Below are 19,556 nucleotides of genomic sequence, written 5' to 3' on the forward strand. Positions count from 1 at the left end.
GTCCTAACCACTGGACCACCAGGGAATTCCCCCAAAGGTTTTATAATGTTTGATTTTTATTTGTGCTTGTAATTTATCGAAGTGGAATGTGGAATTGCTGTTGCCTGATGAAGGAGAGGACAGAAGCACACGTATCGTCAGGAGTTGTAAGAAATTTATTGGCAAAAAGGGAAGGCAACCCCCTCTTCCCCATCAGTGGCTGTCTACAGGCCTAATGGTGCAGAAATGATGAAAGGCAGGGGCAGTGGTCGTAGAGGATGCTTTTCTAAGTGACATGTAAATAGACCACGTGATTGTGCTGGAGTGAAGAATGGTCACCCGGGAACCCTACTATTAGGCCTCCAGAGTGAAATAGGAATAGCTTTATGGTCCTAGCGAAGGTCCTCAGATGCTGAGGTTAACCAACCCACAACCCACTGCCCCCGGCCCAGGGAGGAGAAAGGGCAGCGGTTCTGGCCTCTGCAGATGGGCAGGCAGCTGAGACCGCTGAATCAGGGGTGAACTTCTGCTGGGACAGAGGGAGGCCTGAAGCTGTGTCATCTCGTCATCAGGTGTCCTTAGTCTCACGTGGACCCCCTGCATCCCTCATGTGTAGATCTGGTGATGAAACAAAGTGGCAGTGAAACAGCTGACAGCCTGGTCAGCACCCCCCAGTCCCATCCTGGACAGGCTTTGCGGCCCAGCCTGTCTGCCCTTCTGACCTTCATACTTTCTGAACCTCTTCTAAAAGGAGACACAAGACTCATTTTGGTCTGAAGGACGTACGCCTCAAAAAACACCTTCTTTTATTCAAACAACAGTTACAAATACTTCACTTGGCTTCTGGGTCCCCTCTGCCCATGCTCCAGCTCAGAGTCAACGGATGCAGCACTTGGCTTTTCCACTGTAACAGGTGCCTTCAATCCTGTTGAAGAGCGGGCAGGGGGAGAAGTTGCAGGTCCCCCCTTTCTTGACACATTTGTAGTGGTCGGACCTCTGGCCGAGACCCGTAAGCAGGTTAACACCTATAAGAAGGGACAGAGAGCACTTCAGATGCCTGGCTTGCAGCCACAGGGACTTCAGAACACTCGGTGAAAGCAGAACAGACCGCCCTTTGCAAAGCACGTCACAGGGGTTTCCCTTCCAAGAGCTTTGCACTCAGTTGATCTGTGAGGCTGCTCATGAAATAAGGCATCTAAAGAGACCCCTCCATCCGAGCTCTATGCCAGCTGTGGCCAAACAAAAGCCAGGGGTGAACAGCAGGGTTCTGAGTGGGCTTTCTCCTGCCCAGGGAGCTTTGGTGTACAGGGAATTCACGTTAGTCCCCAAATAGGTATTCGACCACTTTGTACCGTTGCCATCCTCTGTTTCAGAAATGCAGAAGCATCTTTCTAATTCCAGGAGCATTCCTGAACTTTCCTTTTACTCCTGTGCTGTTTAGTTACATCATTCCCTCCAGCTTGAATCCCTGCCCACCCCCCACCCCCACCTCCCCATCACCATGTCTGCTGCAATCTATGATCCTTTAATGTCAGGTTAAAATTATAGCTACTCTAGGGCTTCCCTGGTGGCGCAGTGGTTGAGAATCTGCCTGCCAATGCAGGGGACACGGGTTCGAACCCTGGTCTGGGAAGATCCCACATGCCACGGAGCAATTAGGCCCATGAGCCACAACTACTGAGCCTGCGCGTCTGGAGCCTGTGCTCCGCAACAAGAGAGGCCGCGATAGTGAGAGGTCCGCGCACCGCAATGAAGAGTGGCCCCCGCTTGCCGCAACTAGAGAAAGCCCTCGCACAGAAACGAAGACCCAACACAGCCAAAAATAAATAAATTAATAAATAAATTAAAAAAAAAAAAAAAAAAAGATTGAGCCCTTAAGAAGTAAGACAGGTGTAGGGGAAGAAAAAATTAAAAAAAAAAAATTATAGCTACTCTATAAAGCTTTCATCATTTTCCCAGTTGGAATTTATTTTGTCTTCCTCCCCGTCACAGAATCTCATAATTTGAAGACCTCTAGACTCGTCTTCCTCTGTATCCAACAGAAAAAGCTGCCCTCTGATACCCCTGGCAAGCGGCTATGTAGCCATTGTTTTGTGTCTCTCTGTTGGCAGGTGTTATGGCCTGAAACCCCCCCCAATGTCCCTGCCCCCCCCAAATCATAGTTGAAGCCCTAAGCCCCCGAGGACCTCAGAATGTGACTGTATTTGGAGATGGGGCCTTTAAAGAGCTGATTGCGGTTAAATGAGGTATATGGGTGATCACTAATCAATAGTGTCCTTATAAGAAGAGGAAATTTGGACACACAAAGGGACACGAGTGATGTGTGAGCACAAAAGGAAAGGCCATGTGAGGACAGAAGGCGGCCCTCTGTCAGCCGAGGAGAGAGGCGTCGGGAGAGACCAAACCAACACCTTGATCTTGAACTTCTACCATCCAGAACTATGAGAAAAAAGTGTCTGTTGTTTAAGCCGCCCACACTAGAGCAGACCTAGGTGACTAATGCAGCAGGCCATTGTCACCCTAGGAGACAGGCATTCTAATCTCTGCCTGCTGGACACCTGGTGTTCCTACTGATGGAAATTGTCCTCTCAGTAACTTCCAGCTCGTGGTGTTTTCCTGCTTTATACAGACAAGTCTAATCACTCTTTCAGAAGGCTGTCCCATTTTCAGTCATTCTACTGCCTTAAAAGTCTTCTTTTTCTCATTTTTCTCAGTGTCTAGTTTCCGGACACTTCACAACCCTGTTCATTCTCCTCTGGATGTTTTCAGTTCACGGATAGACTTCCTTAAGTTTGAGGCCCGGAATAAACACAAAATACCTTAGATGTGTCCCATCTACCAAGAGCAAAAGAGGCTTCATCTCATTTTGTTCACTACAGAGCTGTGCTGTGCAATGTGGTGGCCACCAGCTACGTGTGGTGATTTATATTTTAATTAATCGAAACTACATCACCCACATTGCGAGTGCTTGATGGCCACATGTGGCTAGTGGCTACTGCATTGGACCATGCAGCAGTAGAATATTTCCATCATCACAGAACATCTCATTGGACTGTGTTGCCATGGAGACAGAAGGGCATGGAGAGACATGCTGGTCCCACTGTCCCAGGGAAGCATCTTAGGCCAAGGCCACTCAGTTGCTCACACAAAACACAGTCTCCTGATCTCCAGCCTGCATTCTTTCTATACATTGTATTGATTCCTGCCGACGCTGTTCAAGATTGTTCCAGGTTTTAAAAGCCTCACCACAATATCGACCTCCAGCAAGATCATAGTCAACTAGACTCTCTAAATCTCCAGTTCCAGCTTTTTTTGCTCTTCATTGGAAGATGTCAGAGCTGGAAAGATACTCAGTCCAACCCCTACTGCAAGATTGAATCCTTCCTTCAGTACGTCCTCCAAGTGATCGTTATTAGGAAGATGGATCAAGCTAATAAATGTGAAAGCCCTTGGAAATCAGAAGGTCTACACTTTCTTTTTCTTGTTGTTGGTATGTGTGTGTGTGTGTGTGTATTTATACCAACATTTAAATATATGTATATTTAATGTTATATTTACCCTTCCTTTTGTTGGGTAAACAGAGGAGACCCAAATACAACTAACTGTGGCTTTTTAGAGCCCAGATGGACCTCAGAGCTCAACTACTTCAACTTCTCTGTGATTCTCTCCCTAGATGAAGAAGCTGAGGTCTGGTGATGCCCCCCAGGGCGTGCAGTTGGCCACAGGCAGAGCCAGGACCAGAGGTAATACCATGACCCCCACCAGTTCTCACTCCACCTCTCTGCTAGTGAATTACGGTGTCACCCCACTCAGCGGGAACCCATTTCTGGCATAATCTTTGAGGATCTAGTACATTATAGGACCCAAAAGAAATAGCAACATATTTAATGTCAGGGTACTTTGGTTACATTCCTTGTTCTAGAATGAATTTGTGTGATTTTTAGCAAAGCACTCAAACTTTCTGAGCCCCAGCTTCTCAAATTTAAAATTGAGGAGACTAGATTATGTGATCTCATCCATTTCTAAGATTCTGAAGCTGGTCATCTTTCCTTTCATGGGGAACTAACACGTTTATGGTTGCATTTAATCCTCCAAGGAATGTATCACTTTTTCCTAACTTACAGACAGGGAAACTGAGGCCCAGGGAGATTAAATGTTCCCATAATCTAATCAGCCAATGATTATATTATCTTAATAGATGCAGAAAGATATTGGAAAAAAAATCAACATTGATTCATGATAAAAAAAAAAAAGCTCCTAGCAAATAAGAAACTGGAGGAAACTTCCCTAATCTGATAAAGAGTACCTACAGAAGCCTACAACATACAGTACACTTCATGGTCCAGTATTGAAAACATTCCATGAGATTGGCAATCAGACCAGCATAACTGCTGTTGTCATTACCATTCCACATTGTACTTGAAGTACTGGCCAGGGGGATAAGATAAAAAATAAAATAAAAGGTACAAGGGTTGGAAAGGAAGAAATAAAATTGTCTCTATTTGCAGACATTATGATTATATGTAGGCAATCCAAAAGGAATGAACAAGCAAATTTAGCAAATTTGCTGAGATCAACATACAAAAAAGAAAAAAGAAAAAAATGAATTTTACTTCTGTATATTAGCAACCAACAGAAAAAAGGAAATAAAATAAAAACATCATATAGAAGAGCATAAAATATGCCTAGTTATAAATCTAAGAAATTATGTGCAATACCTCTATCTATAAAGAATACAGTATTTTTTTGAATTTAAAGAGGCCCTAAATAAGTAGAAATACTATGTTTAAGCATTGGAGGATTAATTATTTTTAAAATGTTAATTTTCCCCAAATTAAGCTGCAGATTTAACCCAATACCATAAAATCCCAAGAGATTCTTTCAGTGAAACTTGATGAGCTGATTCTAAAATATATATGGAAATTCCAAGGACCAAGAATAGCCAAGACACTCAGAGAAAAGAAGGTGGGAGAATTTGCTTTATTGGATTTTGAGACTAATTACAGAGCCACTGTAATTAGACAGTGTGGTGAGGATACAAGGGCAGACAAATACATAAGTAGGACAGCAGAAAGAGATACATGCATATATGGAGAGTTGAAGTAGAAAAACAGTGGCTCAGCAGAACAGTGGAGAAAAATGGTCTTCTCAGTGGTTGGTTCTGAGACAATTGGATATTCATAGTGGGAAAAAAAACCCTTTACCCTTAGCTCGGACCATACATGCACACTAAAAACCACTGCCAGATGGTTATAAGCCTAAATGTAAAAGGAAAAACAGTAAGCCCCCAGAAAACAGCACTGAACACTTTCTTCGTGCCTTTGGGGTAAAAAAAGATTTCTTAAGGTACAAAAGCACTAACCCTAAAGGAAAAGATATGACACATTTAACCATATTAAACTAATGTGGAAAACCTCTGCTTGAGGAAAGTTTCCATTGAGAGAGTGAAAAATTAAGGCACAAGGTAGGAGAAGATATTTCTAATACTTACAACCAACAAAGAGCTTCTATGCAGAATATATAAAGAACTACTAGAAATCATTAAGAAAAGACAGATAATCTGATAGAAAATATGGGCAGAAGACAAATAGGTACTTCACAAAAGATATCCAAGTGGCCAGTAATTATACACAAAAGTACTCAACTTATTATTTATCAGGGAAATGCAAATTAAATCGCCAATGCTATGCCACTACCCTCACCAGACAGCTAAAATTTTTAAATGATTGACATTATCAGGTGTTGACATGGATATGGAAGAACAGGCACTTTCATTCATTGGTTGTAGGAGTATAAGTTGATATATACGCTTTTGGAGAACAGTTTGGCATTATTCATAAAAATTCAGTAGTATAAGCATATGCTACGACCCAGCAACGCCACCACCTCTTGATACGTAGTCAGTTGAAACGTATGCACAAACCCAGCTATATTATTCGGCATGAATGTTAACATGGTAAAACTGTAAGAAATGTGGGAAGTTATGACCATAAAAGTCAAGTGATGATCGCTTTTGGGGGAAGGAGGGATTTGTGACTGAGAAGCCTGGAGGAGAGCCTCTTAGGTGCTGGCCACGTTCTAGTTCTTGACTCACATTGTGGTTACAGGAGTGCTTGTTTTATAATAATTCATTAAATTATACATTCGAGTTTTATGTACTTTTCTGGATACATGTTATATTTTACAACTAAAAATTAAAAAAATAAGAGTTGCTTTTGAAAAGGTCTTCTGTGTATTCCTAGCACTGTGGGCCTCCTGTGCTATGTGCAGCTTCCTACACCCTCTCCCATCACTGCCTTGGTCCGTTTCCGTCCACTCCCCGGGCATGCGAGCCCCTTGGATAACTCACAGCCCTGCTCTTCTCCTCCCCTTTCCCAAGAATGATAGTACTTCTCTAGACTTGGGCTTATTCTTATCTTGGTCCTTATTCAGCTGGTCTGAGAAATACAATCCAGCACATCATGTGGCGGCCTCTGGAGTGCCATGAACCAGAGGAACATGGTAAAGAGGGAACTCGCTTATAGGTGAGAATGAAGGATGAGAAGGGGTGAAGGGAGCGGGCCTGTTAGGAAAGCAGGCTTGTTGTACCAGCTTCTATGCTTGCAGCGAAAAGAGAGACTCAAATACTACACAGTTATTAGGCCAATTATAGCTGGACTCTTAATAATCCCACCCAAGTGCAACTACACCACCAACTGTTTTTTAAGTCAACTGTAATAATAGATGTTGGCTGAATGAAGGGCTATTGTGATTAAGTAGCAGGAAATTAACTAGAAAATAAGTACCAATGGGTCAGTCCCAGAAGAAAATGAGAGGAAGAAAGTTCATGGCAGTGAACACAGGAGAGGCTTGGCTGTTACGGAGTCATCAGGAAATAAATCTGCCTGAGGGGCATGGACAGCTGTCCGTGCTGCCGAGATGGGACGTAGCCTGTGCGGGTCAGATGGTGGAGGTTCAAGGAAAAGGGCAGGTGAAAAAGGCTATAGAGAAGAAGATACACTGGTAACATAGGGGGATCTTTGGACTTTAACATAAAAGAGCCACGAAAGTAAAATTTCTTAAAGAGCCTTTCAGAGAGACAGGAGGTGGGGAGCTCTGAGACGGGGAGTGTGGTCCTCAGGCCACGGGCAGTGGACCCTGTCCCCCGGCCCTCTCCTCTGAAGTTGGATTGACAGTATACAGTTGGAGGTGCAAGTGAAGTTTTGGAACAATGTCAGAAGGGAAAATGGGGGAGCTTTTGACTAAAATATAAATTTCTTGTACTAAAAGACCACCAGGCTAAAGCGGAGTGAAGTGCCGAAACGACAAGGGTTTTGGAGAAGAAGCGGGCTGAGCTCCACCCCTGCCGGGACCCCTACCCCCTGCCCTGGAGGACTGCACTGCATACACAGCAGAAAAGCACAGGCGTGGAGAAAGTCAGGAGCCAGAGCAGGGTTGACGGGACCCACGGATCTGAGATGTGAGAGGAGCAGACGCAGACACAGATCTGCAGGAGCCAGAGCGCAATCTAGATTTTCCAGTGCTGGCCGTGGAGTCCCACACCTGGGGTGATGCATAAAGGGACTTGTCCGTGGGAAGCGACGTGAGACTGGTCGTCTCGGAATGTGGGCCTGGGCAAGTCAGCTGGGCCCTTTCCCGAGTCAGGACAAGGTGGCTGGTTGGCAGTGTGCCAGGGGAAGGGCTGCCCACGAGTGAGTGGGTTCCCTCCCGTTGGGGACGTTAAGATAGAGGCTGCTTGCCCACTTAGGAGAGGTGCTGGTGGCTCAGGCGGTCAGTGGAGGCCAGAGAGGGTCGGACTTCACCTCTGTGGATCTTTTCAAGCTATCTGGGGAAGAAGTCAAATATATACAAGCCACTCCTGCAAAACAAATAACAGAACTCCAAACCAAATGAAAAATCAGGGGCCCCCTTCCACAAACGGGTCACCCATGAACGTCCCTGTTCCTAGAAACGCTTGCTGGCCACTGCTAACCAGCAGTGCCTCCTGTTAAGTTCATGAAAGCTTTAAGTCACTTCCATCTACATTATCCTTAGGATGAATCAATTTGCTGGTGACATATCCAGAGGTCTTTGGGAGGTGTGGGAAAAGAATAAAGGAGTTCGAGTCAGAGCTGAATTCGAGTCCTTGGTATTCGCGGGCTGAGTATTTGAAAAGTCAGCCTCTCTGAGATTCCCTGCAAAAACCACCTCTAACGTGGGGATAAGAGTCGTCCCTGTATGACGGATGCAGATGCTGGGGACACTTAGTGAGATGTTTTCGGAGTTGCTCGTGGCCCTATGAAGTGCCATAGCCGGTGCCGTGTGACCGGCATTTCTGAGGATGACTCTTTCCCCCGCATTGCTAATCGGGTGCCTCTGTCAGGTCTGCGTGGTCGTAGGAGTCAGGGGCTTGTGTCTGAGGCACCGGGGAGCGTGTTTTTCCGGACAGGACCCGAGGCCATAGCAGGCACATTCCTGGTGCTGTTGCCAGAGTTCTGAGAGGTGGAAGGTATTCGGGCCAGTAGGTCAGGGTGAGGCTTAGAGTGAGACGCTCAGGTGTGAGCAAGGCCAGGTGGAGATCCAGGGTCACAGGACGTTGGGCTGGGACTTGTTTTGCCTCATCCGTCACTTGAAAGGTGAGGAAACAGAGGCCCAGACTCCCGGGAATGCACGTGGTATCCGTGTCCGGAGGGAAAGGAAAGAAGGGGACTGAGGATTGGGCTGTGACTCTATCAGCGGCATTAATTTTGGTTAACTTGCTGAGCACCCTGGCAAAAGCGCCGCTGCGGGCCCTGTTTACAGGAAGAATGTCCTCGCTCTCCCCTTGTATCTGCTTTCCTCTCCTCTGATCGACCTCCACGTGGCAGCAAACCAGTCTCTTTTTTTTTTTTTTTAATTTATTTATTCGTTTATTTTTGGCTGCGTTGGGTCTTCGTTGCTGTGCACGGGCTTTCTCTAGTTGCGGCGAGTGGGGGCTACTCTTCGTTGCAGTGCGTGGGCTTCTCACTGCGGTGGCTTCTCTTGTTGCGGAGCACAGGCTCTGGGCGCATGGGCTCAGTAGCTGTGGCATGCAGGCTCAGTAGTTGTGGCTCGCGGGCTCAGCAGTTGTGGCTCATGGGTGGGCTCTAGAGTGCAGGCTCAGTAGTTGTGGCGCACGGGCTTAGTTGCTCTGTGGCATGTGGGATTTTCCCGGACCAGGGCTCAAACCTGTGTCCCCTGCATTGGCAGGCGGATTGTTAACCACTGCGCCACCAGGGAAGCCCAGCAAACCAGTCTCTTAAGAAGCCGTTTCTGATTCTGTCACTCGCGGGTTTAAAACCCCCTGGGGCTCACTCGCACCCAGATGCGTTTCCTGCTGCCTCAGGCCTCGCTGGATCTGCCCCCGCATCACCGTCCCGGCTCCTCTCTGCTGCCTGGCATGCCCTGTGCCTTGAGCGGCCTGCAGTGTTGCAGCTGAGGGCCTGTGAGTCCCTGCTCTGCTATCAGCCATGTGACTCCATTACTGTTATTTACCCAGGAAACGGGGATAATGATTCTTCCTCCCCCACGGGGACACTGGGAGGGCTAAGCTAAAAGCGAGAGCCATGGTTTTTTATTTCTCTTCATCTCTAGGCTTTCACACCAGCTATCCTTTCCGTCTGGTTTGTCCTTGACTTCTCTCCTTTCACTGGTTTAGTTAATTCAGGGCCGCAAATCCAGCTGCCCACTGCAGCCAGGCGGGTAACACAAATCTGTGAAGCGGGCTGAGGCGAGGCATTAGGGACCGGCGGGGCCTGCAGTGACATGGGGAGGGAGTCCCGACTGGAGGCACAGCCGCTGTTTAGTTGCAGCTCACTGTTGCCAGGTAGGAATGTTGCCACATCTTTTGTGTTTTTAAGAGAAGATAACATGTACACACTGCTGTATTTAAACTGGATAACCAACAAGGACCTACTGTGTAGTACAGGGAACTCTGCTCAATATTATGTAACAACCTAAATGGGAAAAGAATTTGAAAAAGAATAGATACATGTATATGTATAACTGAATCACCTTGCTGTACACCTAAAACTAACACAATATTGTTAATCAACTATATTCCAATATAAAATAAAAAGTTTTAAAACTTCTTTAAATTTAAAAAAAGAGAAGATAAAAATCAGATTTTTATTTTTGGTGGCATATCCTGACTTTTAAATGTTGGGAGGAAATTAAAAGAAATATTTTTTTGAAAATATCAGGAGCACCAAAATGACTTCCAATTTTCCGTCACTTAGCTTCCTCAAGAAAGCCTTCCTGGCTCCTCAAGACCAGGTCAGCTCTCACTGTCATGTGTTCTCCTAGCATCCTGCACTTAACAGCATTTCACAACACGGTAGCCATTAGTTAAGTAATTATGTAATCGGTTTTCTTGTCCCTCTCTGTTTCTGGAATGTGTAGAGATGAGACCCAGGGCTGTGTTTCCTGGCACATCCCCTGTTCCTGGGCAACACCTGCCCACGGCAGCTCTTAACCAAACACTCCTTGAATCAGTGAGGGAACAACGTCAACCTGTCTTGATTTCTCAACACCTCGACTGGGGTCCCATCCAGCTGATGCAGGGACCTGGGTCGCCTTGTCATTGTGACATCATTCTGCATTCACAGAAGGACCATTTGAACAAGATAAAAGTGGGCAACCCATTGTTTTTTTTTCTGACAGAGATGAAAACTGCTGAAGAGAACGTCAAGTCTTAGGATCTCCTGCAGTGACCACAGAATACTGGTTCCCCCGGGTCACGTGGGCCTCGATTTCCCCACCTGTGAAATGACCTGGTCTAAGGGCTCTTCCAGAAAAGGAGTGAACTGACCCGCGCGGGGGCTCAGGGTTGCTGAGCAGCCCCCGCTCCCTCCCTGCAGCAACCCCGCAACTGTGCGTCCATCGGGCGGCCCAGGGGCAGGGTGGGTACGGCAGGGGCAGCTGCAGCAGCTGTAACAACCACTGCACAGCAGTGAGGACGCAATGACCAGAACTGCAACCGGTGCCTGAGGGTAAAGCAGAGAGGAGGTGAGAGCTGCCTGCACTGTGGCCCGGGGGACACAGGCTGGGGGTACCTGTGTGTTCCAACGCGGAAGACACTTGGGGCTCCGCCTCCCCATCCGGATAACACACCCAGACAGCACGACATCCCCCAGAAGGCACCTGGGGCTCCCCCTCCCCATCCGGATAACACACCCAGACAGCACGACATCCCCCAGAAGGCACCTGGGGCTCCCCCTCCCCATCCGGATAACACACCCAGACAGTACGACATCCCCCAGGAGACACCTGGGGCTCCCCCTCCCCATCCGGATAACAACACCCAGACAGCACGACATCCCCCAGGAGACACCTGGGGCTCCCCCTCCCCATCCGGATAACAACACCCAGACAGCACGACATCCCCCAGAAGACACCTGGGGCTCCCCCTCCCCATCCGGATAACAACACCCAGACAGCACGACATCCCCCAGGAGACACCTGGGGCTCCCCCTCCCCATCCGGATAACAACACCCAGACAGCACGACATCCCCCAGGAGACACCTGGGGCTCCCCCTCCCCATGCGGATAACACACCCAGACAGTACGACATCCCCCAGGAGACACCTGGGGCTCCCCCTCCCCATCCGGATAACAACACCCAGACAGCACGACATCCCCCAGGAGGCACCTGGGGCTCCCCCTCCCCATCCGGATAACACACCCAGACAGCACGACATCCCCCAGGAGGCACCTGGGGCTCCCCCTCCCCATCCGGATAACACACCCAGACAGCACGACATCCCCCAGGAGACACCTGGGGCTCCCCCTCCCCATGCGGATAACACACCCAGACAGCACGACATCCCCCAGGAGACACCTGGGGCTCCCCCTCCCCATCCGGATAACACACCCAGACAGCACGACGTCCCCCAGAAGCCACCTGGGGCTCCCCCTCCCCATCCGGATAACACACCCAGACAGCACGACATCCCCCAGAAGACACTTGTGCTGAGTTTGACCTTGCCTGTGGCCCTCTTTTAAGATGCAAACGTCTTGGGACAGCAGAGGCACCGCAGAGGTGGTGCTTGCCCTGCAAGGACCTTGGCTGCTTGCGGCCTCCCAGCTGCAGCTGGGAGGTGGAGGGTGGGCGATTCTCTTGCCCTTCTAGAAGGTGAGCCGGTGTCAGCAACTGGTCCTGAGGGTCCCACTCCCCATCCTGAGAATCCATTCGCCGATGTTCTGTCCAGACAGGGCCTGCCTGTCGTCGGAGGACAGTGTCTTAGCTAATCCTGCACGCGCTAAGTGCTCCACAGCGTTAGCTGATAGCTCTGTAACGAGTGATTAGTAAGTTTAGCCGCTCCCGCATACCCTTGGACACACTTTCATTTTCTATACTTTGGATGAGATGCTCATAATCATATTTTGACGTCATAGACTGAAAAGAACTCTTCACGTTAACAGAGTGACTTTCAAACATTTTGAGTGTGATGTGAGCTGCAGTAGGAGATTTTGCACAGCTGCTCAGTACGGACACACATGCAATGAGATGAGTGTGATAAAACAGCAGAGACGCTGACAGCGTGGCATGCACTGGTATTGTCTGTTCTTTTGAGAAAACAAGGTTGCAACTCACTAAATTAATTTCTCCACCTCTCTTATGCGTTCCACCTGGAAACCTTAAAACTCTGCATTGGAATATTTCTGAACCCAGTTGTCCGAGGGGAACACTGAGGCACCCGGAGCAAATTAGGCACATCTGCACACTAAGGTGATAGCCTGGAGAAAAGCACAAGTGGGTCTTCCAGAGAATTCCAGAGCTCTAACACTTTTAGAGCCACCTGCCACAGCGCGCTCAATTTGCAGGTGCGGAAACTAAAACCCAGAATGTGTGACTTGCTCAAGATCACTCAGTGAGTGAGCGACGGGGCTGGGATAAAACGTATCCCCGATTCTGCCAGAAGAGTCTCACCTTCTCTTACGTCAGGGGCACTGCTGCCTTGACCCAGGGGAGCTGGGCCCGACACAGCTCCCCTGCTCTGCGCTGGGGAATGGCCCACCCTGGAGGATGTGAACGGATTTCTCAAGCAAGGTGGATCTCTGACTGCCTGCGTGCAGGTGAGTCAAGGATTCCAGCTGAGCTGGTCTTGTGGGCGGGGCGGGAGGCATCTGCTTGCAGCAGGGCACCTGGGAGAGCCCACCCCGGAACCTGGAGAGAGATGGGGTGGCAGCCTGCACCTCTCGGCTGGCTGGGACCCTGACCTCTCAGTGTGAGGAGCCATTCTGCAGATGGAGTAGGTAATGCCCTTCCCCGTAGGATACTTTCAGGATGCCCGAGCCAAAGACAGGGCTGGGAGGTGCTGGGAGCTGCCCGGCGCTGGCCTCACATCCCTGCCAAGGGCAGAGGGAAGGGAGCCCTAAGGGACAGACGGAGAGACGGGAGTCTGGCCCTCCTGCAGCTCGGCTGCCCTCAGGCACCTGGGAGAGTCAGCCTGGGGATGCTCCAGGCAGGCGCGCTTGCTCCTAGCGGCTGGGACGGCCCAGAACCTGCAGGCTTAGTAGGCCTCTGCCCACGGCCTTCTGCCCCCAGCAGGCCGCTCAGCCTCGGGGGTGCCTCCCTGCTGCTCCATCCTGGGGACACAGAGGCCGCTGTCCTCAGACTCAGCCCCGAGTCCCAGCCCCGGGGCGGGCACTGCAGCAGGTCCCCAGCTCACCTGTGGCCAGCTGCGAAAAGAGGAGGCCAAGAGTCAGCAGTAGCAGGTAGAGGACCCTCATGGTGGTGGCAGGTGGCCCGGATCCCCGGGGAGGGCAGAGGCTCCTCAGAGGCTGAGCTCTCAGAGGCTTCCAGCGGCTGCAGTGTCACTGTATTTATAGGGCTAGAGGATTGCACAATCGCACAGACCGATCTGAAGGGTGGTGTCGCAATCCCCAGAGTGAAATTCTAAGAAATAACCCTTCACGGCAAGCCCTGAGTCAGCCGGGAGTCACGTGGACACACTTCTCTCTGTCTGGCTGCAGCTGGACCCAGCTCTCGCCCTGCAGGCGTGGAGGCAGTCCTCCGGTTCTGTCTGGAGTCTCAGCTGGGCAGTCCAGCTGGCGTTCCCAGAACAGGAGCTCCTGCTAGAACCCCTCTCGCTGGGATGGCTCAGGGAGCCCCGAGAGGCGGCCCCGGGGAGGCACTGAGCCTGCTGGCTGCCGGCTGCCATCCGGTGTCAGGCCCTTTAGCTGATGAGACCCCAAACTTCACCCTCTTCCCTTATAAAAGCCGAGCCCGTCCTTTTAACCTTTAGGGATGGAATTTTCATCAGGCCCAAGGTTGACTAATACTAGCCTTTTGAGCTTCTGTTTTTTTTTAAATTAAGATATCTCTGAAATCCTTTTTAATCTATGGGCCTCTTTTATCACTGAAATTTTTTTTTTTTTATCAAGACAATTTTTTTAGAGCAGTTTTAAGTGCACAGCAAAATTGAGGGGAAGGTACAGAGAGGTCCCATACACCCCCCGCCCCGTCCACACACAGACTCCCCCGCTATCTACAGCCCTCACCAGACGGTACATGCGTTACAGCAGTGAACCTCCACTGACACGTCATTGTCACCCAAAGTCTGGAGTTGACATTTGGGCCCACTCTTGGTGTTATACATCCTATGGGTTTGGACAAATGGATAGTGACATGTAGCCATCATTATAGCATCATACAGAATAGCTTCGCTGGCCTAAAAATCCTCTGTGCTGTCTATTCATTCCTCCCCTCTGTGCTCAACTGCTGACAACCACTGGTCCTTTTTACTGTCTCTACTGTTTTGCCTTTTCCAGAACATCATATAGTTGGAATCACACAGTATGTAGCCTTTTCAGATTGGCTTCCTTCACATAAAAATATGCATTTAAGTTTCCTCAAGGTCTTTTCATGGCTTGATAACTCATTTCTTTTAATATTCCATTGTAGATGTAATATAGTTTATTTATCAAGTCACCTACTTAGGGACATCTTGGTGGCTTCCAAGTTTGGGCAGTTATGAATACAGCTGCTATAAACATTTGTGTGCAAGTTTTCGTCTGGGCATAAGTTTTCAGTTCCTTTGGATAAATACCAAGGAGTGCGATGGCTAGATCATATGGTAGGAGTATGTTTAGTTTTGTAAGAAACTGTCTGTCTTTCCGAGTGGCTGGACCATTTTGCATTCTCACCAGCAGTGAACGAAGAGTTCCCGTTGCTCCACATCCTCACTGGCATTTGGTGTTGTCAGTGGTCTGTACCTTGGCCATTCAAAAAGATGTGTAGTGGTATCTCATTGTTCTAATCTGCATTTCCCTGATGACGTATGAAATGGAGCATCTTTTCATATCCAGCCTTTCTTTTTCCCAAGAAATGTGTTTCCAGGAAGCTTTCAACTGTGGCTTCCCAGAAGGTGAATCGCTAATGTGGGCCCTTGGAGTCAGGAGGCCTGGGGTCCAGACTGGGCTGAGTCTCGCTGAGCTGCCTGGATTGAAACTTATTCTTTCAACTGTCAAACTGGGATGTTGTGTTAGCTAATCTCTAAGCAGCTCTCAAGTTCTCATCATTTCTAAAGATTTTAAAAATATTTTATTTATCGTTAATTTTCGTTGTAATTCTGTCGGCAACTTTCCTAATGTCTCTGTCAGGGTTCTTATTTGCAGGCAGGAGCAGCGGCTCTGGCTGACTGAGCAGGAGAGGAGTTTGTGAAGAGGATATGGGGTAGCTCACAGCATCACTGGGTGCCTGAAGAACCTGGCTTGTAAGCGCTCCTTCCGGAAACAGTGTCCAACCTCCTCCAAGGGACCGGTCCGAGGAGGGCCCTGTGCTGCGGCCACTGCGCGTGAGACACAGGAGCTTGACTTTGCGGCTGCCGCTGCCGCGAGCAGAGCGCCATCTGTACCACAACGCCACGCGCCTTGCAGACACTTCCACTGCGCCCCTACCAATGAGAGACAGAGACAGAGGGAGCGAGGGAGGCTGGGGGGGGAGAAACAGAGAGAGACAGAGAAAGAAAGAAAAGGAAAGAGAAAAAGAGAGATCAAGGCAGAGAGAAATAGAGAAAATTAGAGGGAAATAAAACGAGAGAGAAATAACGAGATAACAAAGACAGAGGCAGAGCAATAAAATGAGAGAAATAAAGAAATAGAGAAGCACACGTACAGAGAGAGAAGGAAGCAGAGGAGCAGGTCTCCTCTTCCCCGCCCTTCTCACCTTGAGCCCCGCCTTTGATCCCACTGTGCCACCTGCCTGGGTCTGAGTCCCACTTGCCGGGTCTGGTTGGCAGAACCTTGGTCACAGGACCAGCCGCAAGAGAGCCTGGGAAAGCAAGAATGTGGCATATTCAGCATCTTCGGAGGGTCGTTTCAGCCTCCCGCTAAGCTCCGACAGTGAAGAATTCCCCAAACACTCAAAGGGGTGAAGAAGTTGCATGGACAAAAGAAATGCAAGAGTTCATCACATTCAAACTCATTCATTCTTTCATTCACTGATTCAAGTGTATGTATTCGGTTCCCATTACGTACCAGGCGATCTTTAGGGGCTTGGGGTGCAGTGAGGAACAAGCTTTCTAGTGGTTTCCTGCAAAAGTCTAGTTGGGGAGACAGATGAGGGGACAGACGGTTGCCATGACGCTTGATAGGTGCTCTGATGGGTGGCATGTGGGGACCACGGGCCAAGGCCAGTATCTGAGGCGGTGTATGTGAGTTTAAGCTTTTAGTGTCATTTGAACAGTTTTGGTTTTCTCCTTAAGCAGTAGGGAGGCCATGGAAGATCTGAATCAGAGGAAACACATGAACCAGTTGCTGGTTTAGAAACCGTCTCAGGGAAGTGTGGAAGTGGATGGAGAGGGGCAAGATTGGACTCGGCAAGACAAGGGAAGGGCTGGTGTAGGGTCTTAGCTAAGGTTGTGAAGGGGAGATGAAAGGACACATGGGTTCAAGGGATGTTAAGAAGCAAAAGTCCACCAGACACGGAAGGAGACAGAATGAGCGAGACTTCTGGCTCGGTGTAGGTAAAAGGTGATGTCACGGACCGAGGCAGGATAAACAGGAAGAGGAAGTGATTCGGGGAAACGATGGTGAGTTGCATATACGTTTGCACGGAAAGAGTGTCTCACATTGGGTTTCCCTAGAAGAAGAGTGCGAGCCAAGAGTTCAAGTGAACGTGGAGAATTGGGAGACATAAAGAATAAGGTGAGGGGAGAGATGGTGTGAAGAAGAGGAAGCAGATAGAAGTGTGTTATTAAGGCCACCATTGACTACAGGAGCTGAATTCCACGGGGACTCTTGCAAACAGGGCAAAAGACAATCCCCAGAATCATCCAGTCCAGGGGGCGAGGGAGCTGGAGTATTTGTACCCCCAATGCCTCTTACTCAGTGGTTAAAACTGCTCTTAGCGGGACGCTAATTCCTAGGTATCGTGACCCCAACATTCAGAAGGGTAAGGGGCGAGTTGCCTAGGGCCGAGAGGCAGGGGCTGGCTTTTGGAAGGCAGTGATTTGCGTGGAGTCTGGGGGAACAGGAGCCCCAGAAGGGTCTGCTGTACGAGATGCGCGGGTATCCGCGTGCGGGTCTTACTGGCATCACACATATGGGCTTGGCTCTCTGCGGACAGAGTCGGAAGGTACACCTGGCTTCCCAACTTATCAGCTTCTGTGGGTCGGTTGAAGCCCTGGTAGTGAGTGAAATCCCTAGGGAAATAAAGTTTTTGAAAAATCCCAGAGAACACTGACTTTCGAGGAAGGAGGGAAGAAAACCATGGGCGAGGGGGTAGCAGTCAGAGGAGGGAACATCTTTAGAGGAGGGAGGGGCAATCTCTTCTCAGATGCAGAAAACTTCTCATGCAAAAAAGCGCATGCTTCTCTGTTTCCACTCTGGCTCTGGGTTTCTCCTTTACTGCTGGCACCTGAGGACTTCATCTCCACTCTTTCACTCTTGGTCCTGTCGTAACATTTGCTTTAGGTTATTTCCGCAGTCCTTCTATGCGGTTAGGACGGCGTGTCTGGGTGGCAGGTCTGCGTGGCTGCGTCCCCGCGTCCACCAGTGGCCGGAAGCTCCGGCGGCCGGGTCCAAAGTGGATGTGACGAGGGGACGCTGCTCCTGGGAGCCTGAGGTCAGGGGAGGGGCCGCCCAGCGCCGGCGCTCCGCCCAAGCTGCAAAGGAGCAACAAGAAAAGCGAACGTTCCGTGTACTTGAAGGGGATGAGACATCTCGTCTCATCCGCGGAATAAGGCGGAAACCTGGGCCCCTGGCTGTGTATTTGGGGGTGTGCTGGGGGCGGGGCGTGTGGTCGAATGGGGGTGTAGGAGGCTGGGTTAAAGGGCCGGGGGGTGTGTACAGCACAGAGTCTGTGTTTGCACGCGAGCCTCTAACCTTCGGTCTCCCTTTTCCCATCAGCATCAGGAAGCTCCAGGCTTCCACGTTCGACATTACGGTTCCTGGGGAGGCCCGGCCCTGCTCGTTTCCCTCCCTGTTGTTCTCTGTTCAGAGCCGGCTGGGCCTGGCACCCACAGGCCGGGACAACCTCTTGGCTCGAGTTGCCCCATTTGTGAAGTAGGGAGATTGAGACAGCGCCCCTCAGGTCAGAGCAGCTGGCGCTTGTGGTGTTTGCACAGATCGGTGGAGGGATTGGCAGTGACCTTGCGTTGCTACATTCTGTAGCGTCAGCTACATTCTGACGGCTCACGGGAGCCAGGCCAGTCCACATGCCCTGTGTGAATGTTTAACTTGGATCACTCCTTATCGGAGTTACACTTGGTTGCATTTCAACAATATTTATGACATAACAACATAACAACAACTCCTGAGCACGGCAGGAGTGAAGAACGTACTTTGCTTTTGGGGGGCTGGTGGCTCCTGTGGGTGAGCCATGCTCTTGTCCCCTGCCATCTCCTCTGAGAAGCCCTCCCTGACCTCTGCCCGTTGTCCTAGAAGCGGCTGGTACTTCTGAGCTGCCCCATCGCACCTTCCTTCCCTGTCATGGTGACTGTCATGTCCTCTGCATGCTTGCTGTGAGGTTTGAGGGAGGGGCTGAGTGGGGACCCCCATCATCTCCACCCCCCAGGCTCTGGTGTCCGGCATAGATAACCACTCGCTGGAGGAAATGAATGAAACGAGTGCTGCTATGGACTGAAAGGTGTCCCCCAAGATTCCTGTGCTGAGGCCCTGTATTTGGAGATGGGGCCTTTAAGGGGGAAATTAAGGTTAAATGAAGTCACAAGGCCTGATCCCGTAGGGTGGGTGGTCTTACAAGAAGGGAAGAGCACCATCTCTCTCTGCCACGTGAGCACACGGGGAGAAGGCAGCCTCCAGAACTGTGAGACATAAGCTTCTGTTGTTCAAGCACCCAGCATGTGTGTTTTGTTACAGCAGCCATAGCTGACTGATACAAGTGTCCGCACTTTGGTTAACCCTTCGTTTCCTAGGACCTCACTCCTGGCAGCACCCCAACCTCCAGGCACCTGGATGATGTTCCCTTTCTAAACGTCACAGCCCGCATTTGTTTGCATCCTAATAGCGTGACAGGATTTCAATCTAAGATGGAACCAGAGGATGTAAAACGGAAAAGCTCATGCATGTGCCCTCAGAAAAAGAAAACTTAAGGACTGAGAAACAGAGCTCC

General features: G+C 49.7%; 1 protein-coding gene across 1 annotated transcript; it reads right to left on the reverse strand.

Moving 5' to 3' along the window:
• Nucleotides 1–745: 745 nt before the first annotated feature.
• Nucleotides 746–13,850, reverse strand: DEFB1 (defensin beta 1). The gene is made up of 2 exons (XM_061177456.1): nucleotides 13,651–13,850; nucleotides 746–1,004 (listed from the first exon to the last, which is right to left on the reverse strand). The coding sequence occupies exons 1-2, from the start codon at nucleotides 13,709–13,711 to the stop codon at nucleotides 856–858; spliced, it is 210 nt and encodes a 69-aa protein (XP_061033439.1). The 5' UTR covers nucleotides 13,712–13,850; the 3' UTR covers nucleotides 746–855.
• Nucleotides 13,851–19,556: the final 5,706 nt, after the last annotated feature.

This window comes from Eubalaena glacialis, chromosome 20 (genome assembly GCF_028564815.1).
Source record: "Eubalaena glacialis isolate mEubGla1 chromosome 20, mEubGla1.1.hap2.+ XY, whole genome shotgun sequence".
Taxonomy (NCBI): domain Eukaryota; kingdom Metazoa; phylum Chordata; class Mammalia; order Artiodactyla; family Balaenidae; genus Eubalaena; species Eubalaena glacialis.

Excerpts from the sequence above, each read along its gene's own strand:
- DEFB1 (XM_061177456.1), bottom strand. The coding sequence starts at position 13,711 with ATGAGGGTCCTCTACCTGCTACTGCTGACTCTTGGCCTCCTCTTTTCG. Across the intron at positions 1,005-13,650 it reads CTTTTCGCAGCTGGCCACAG|GTGTTAACCTGCTTACGGGT; the intron begins GTGAGCTGGGGA and ends CCCTTCTTATAG.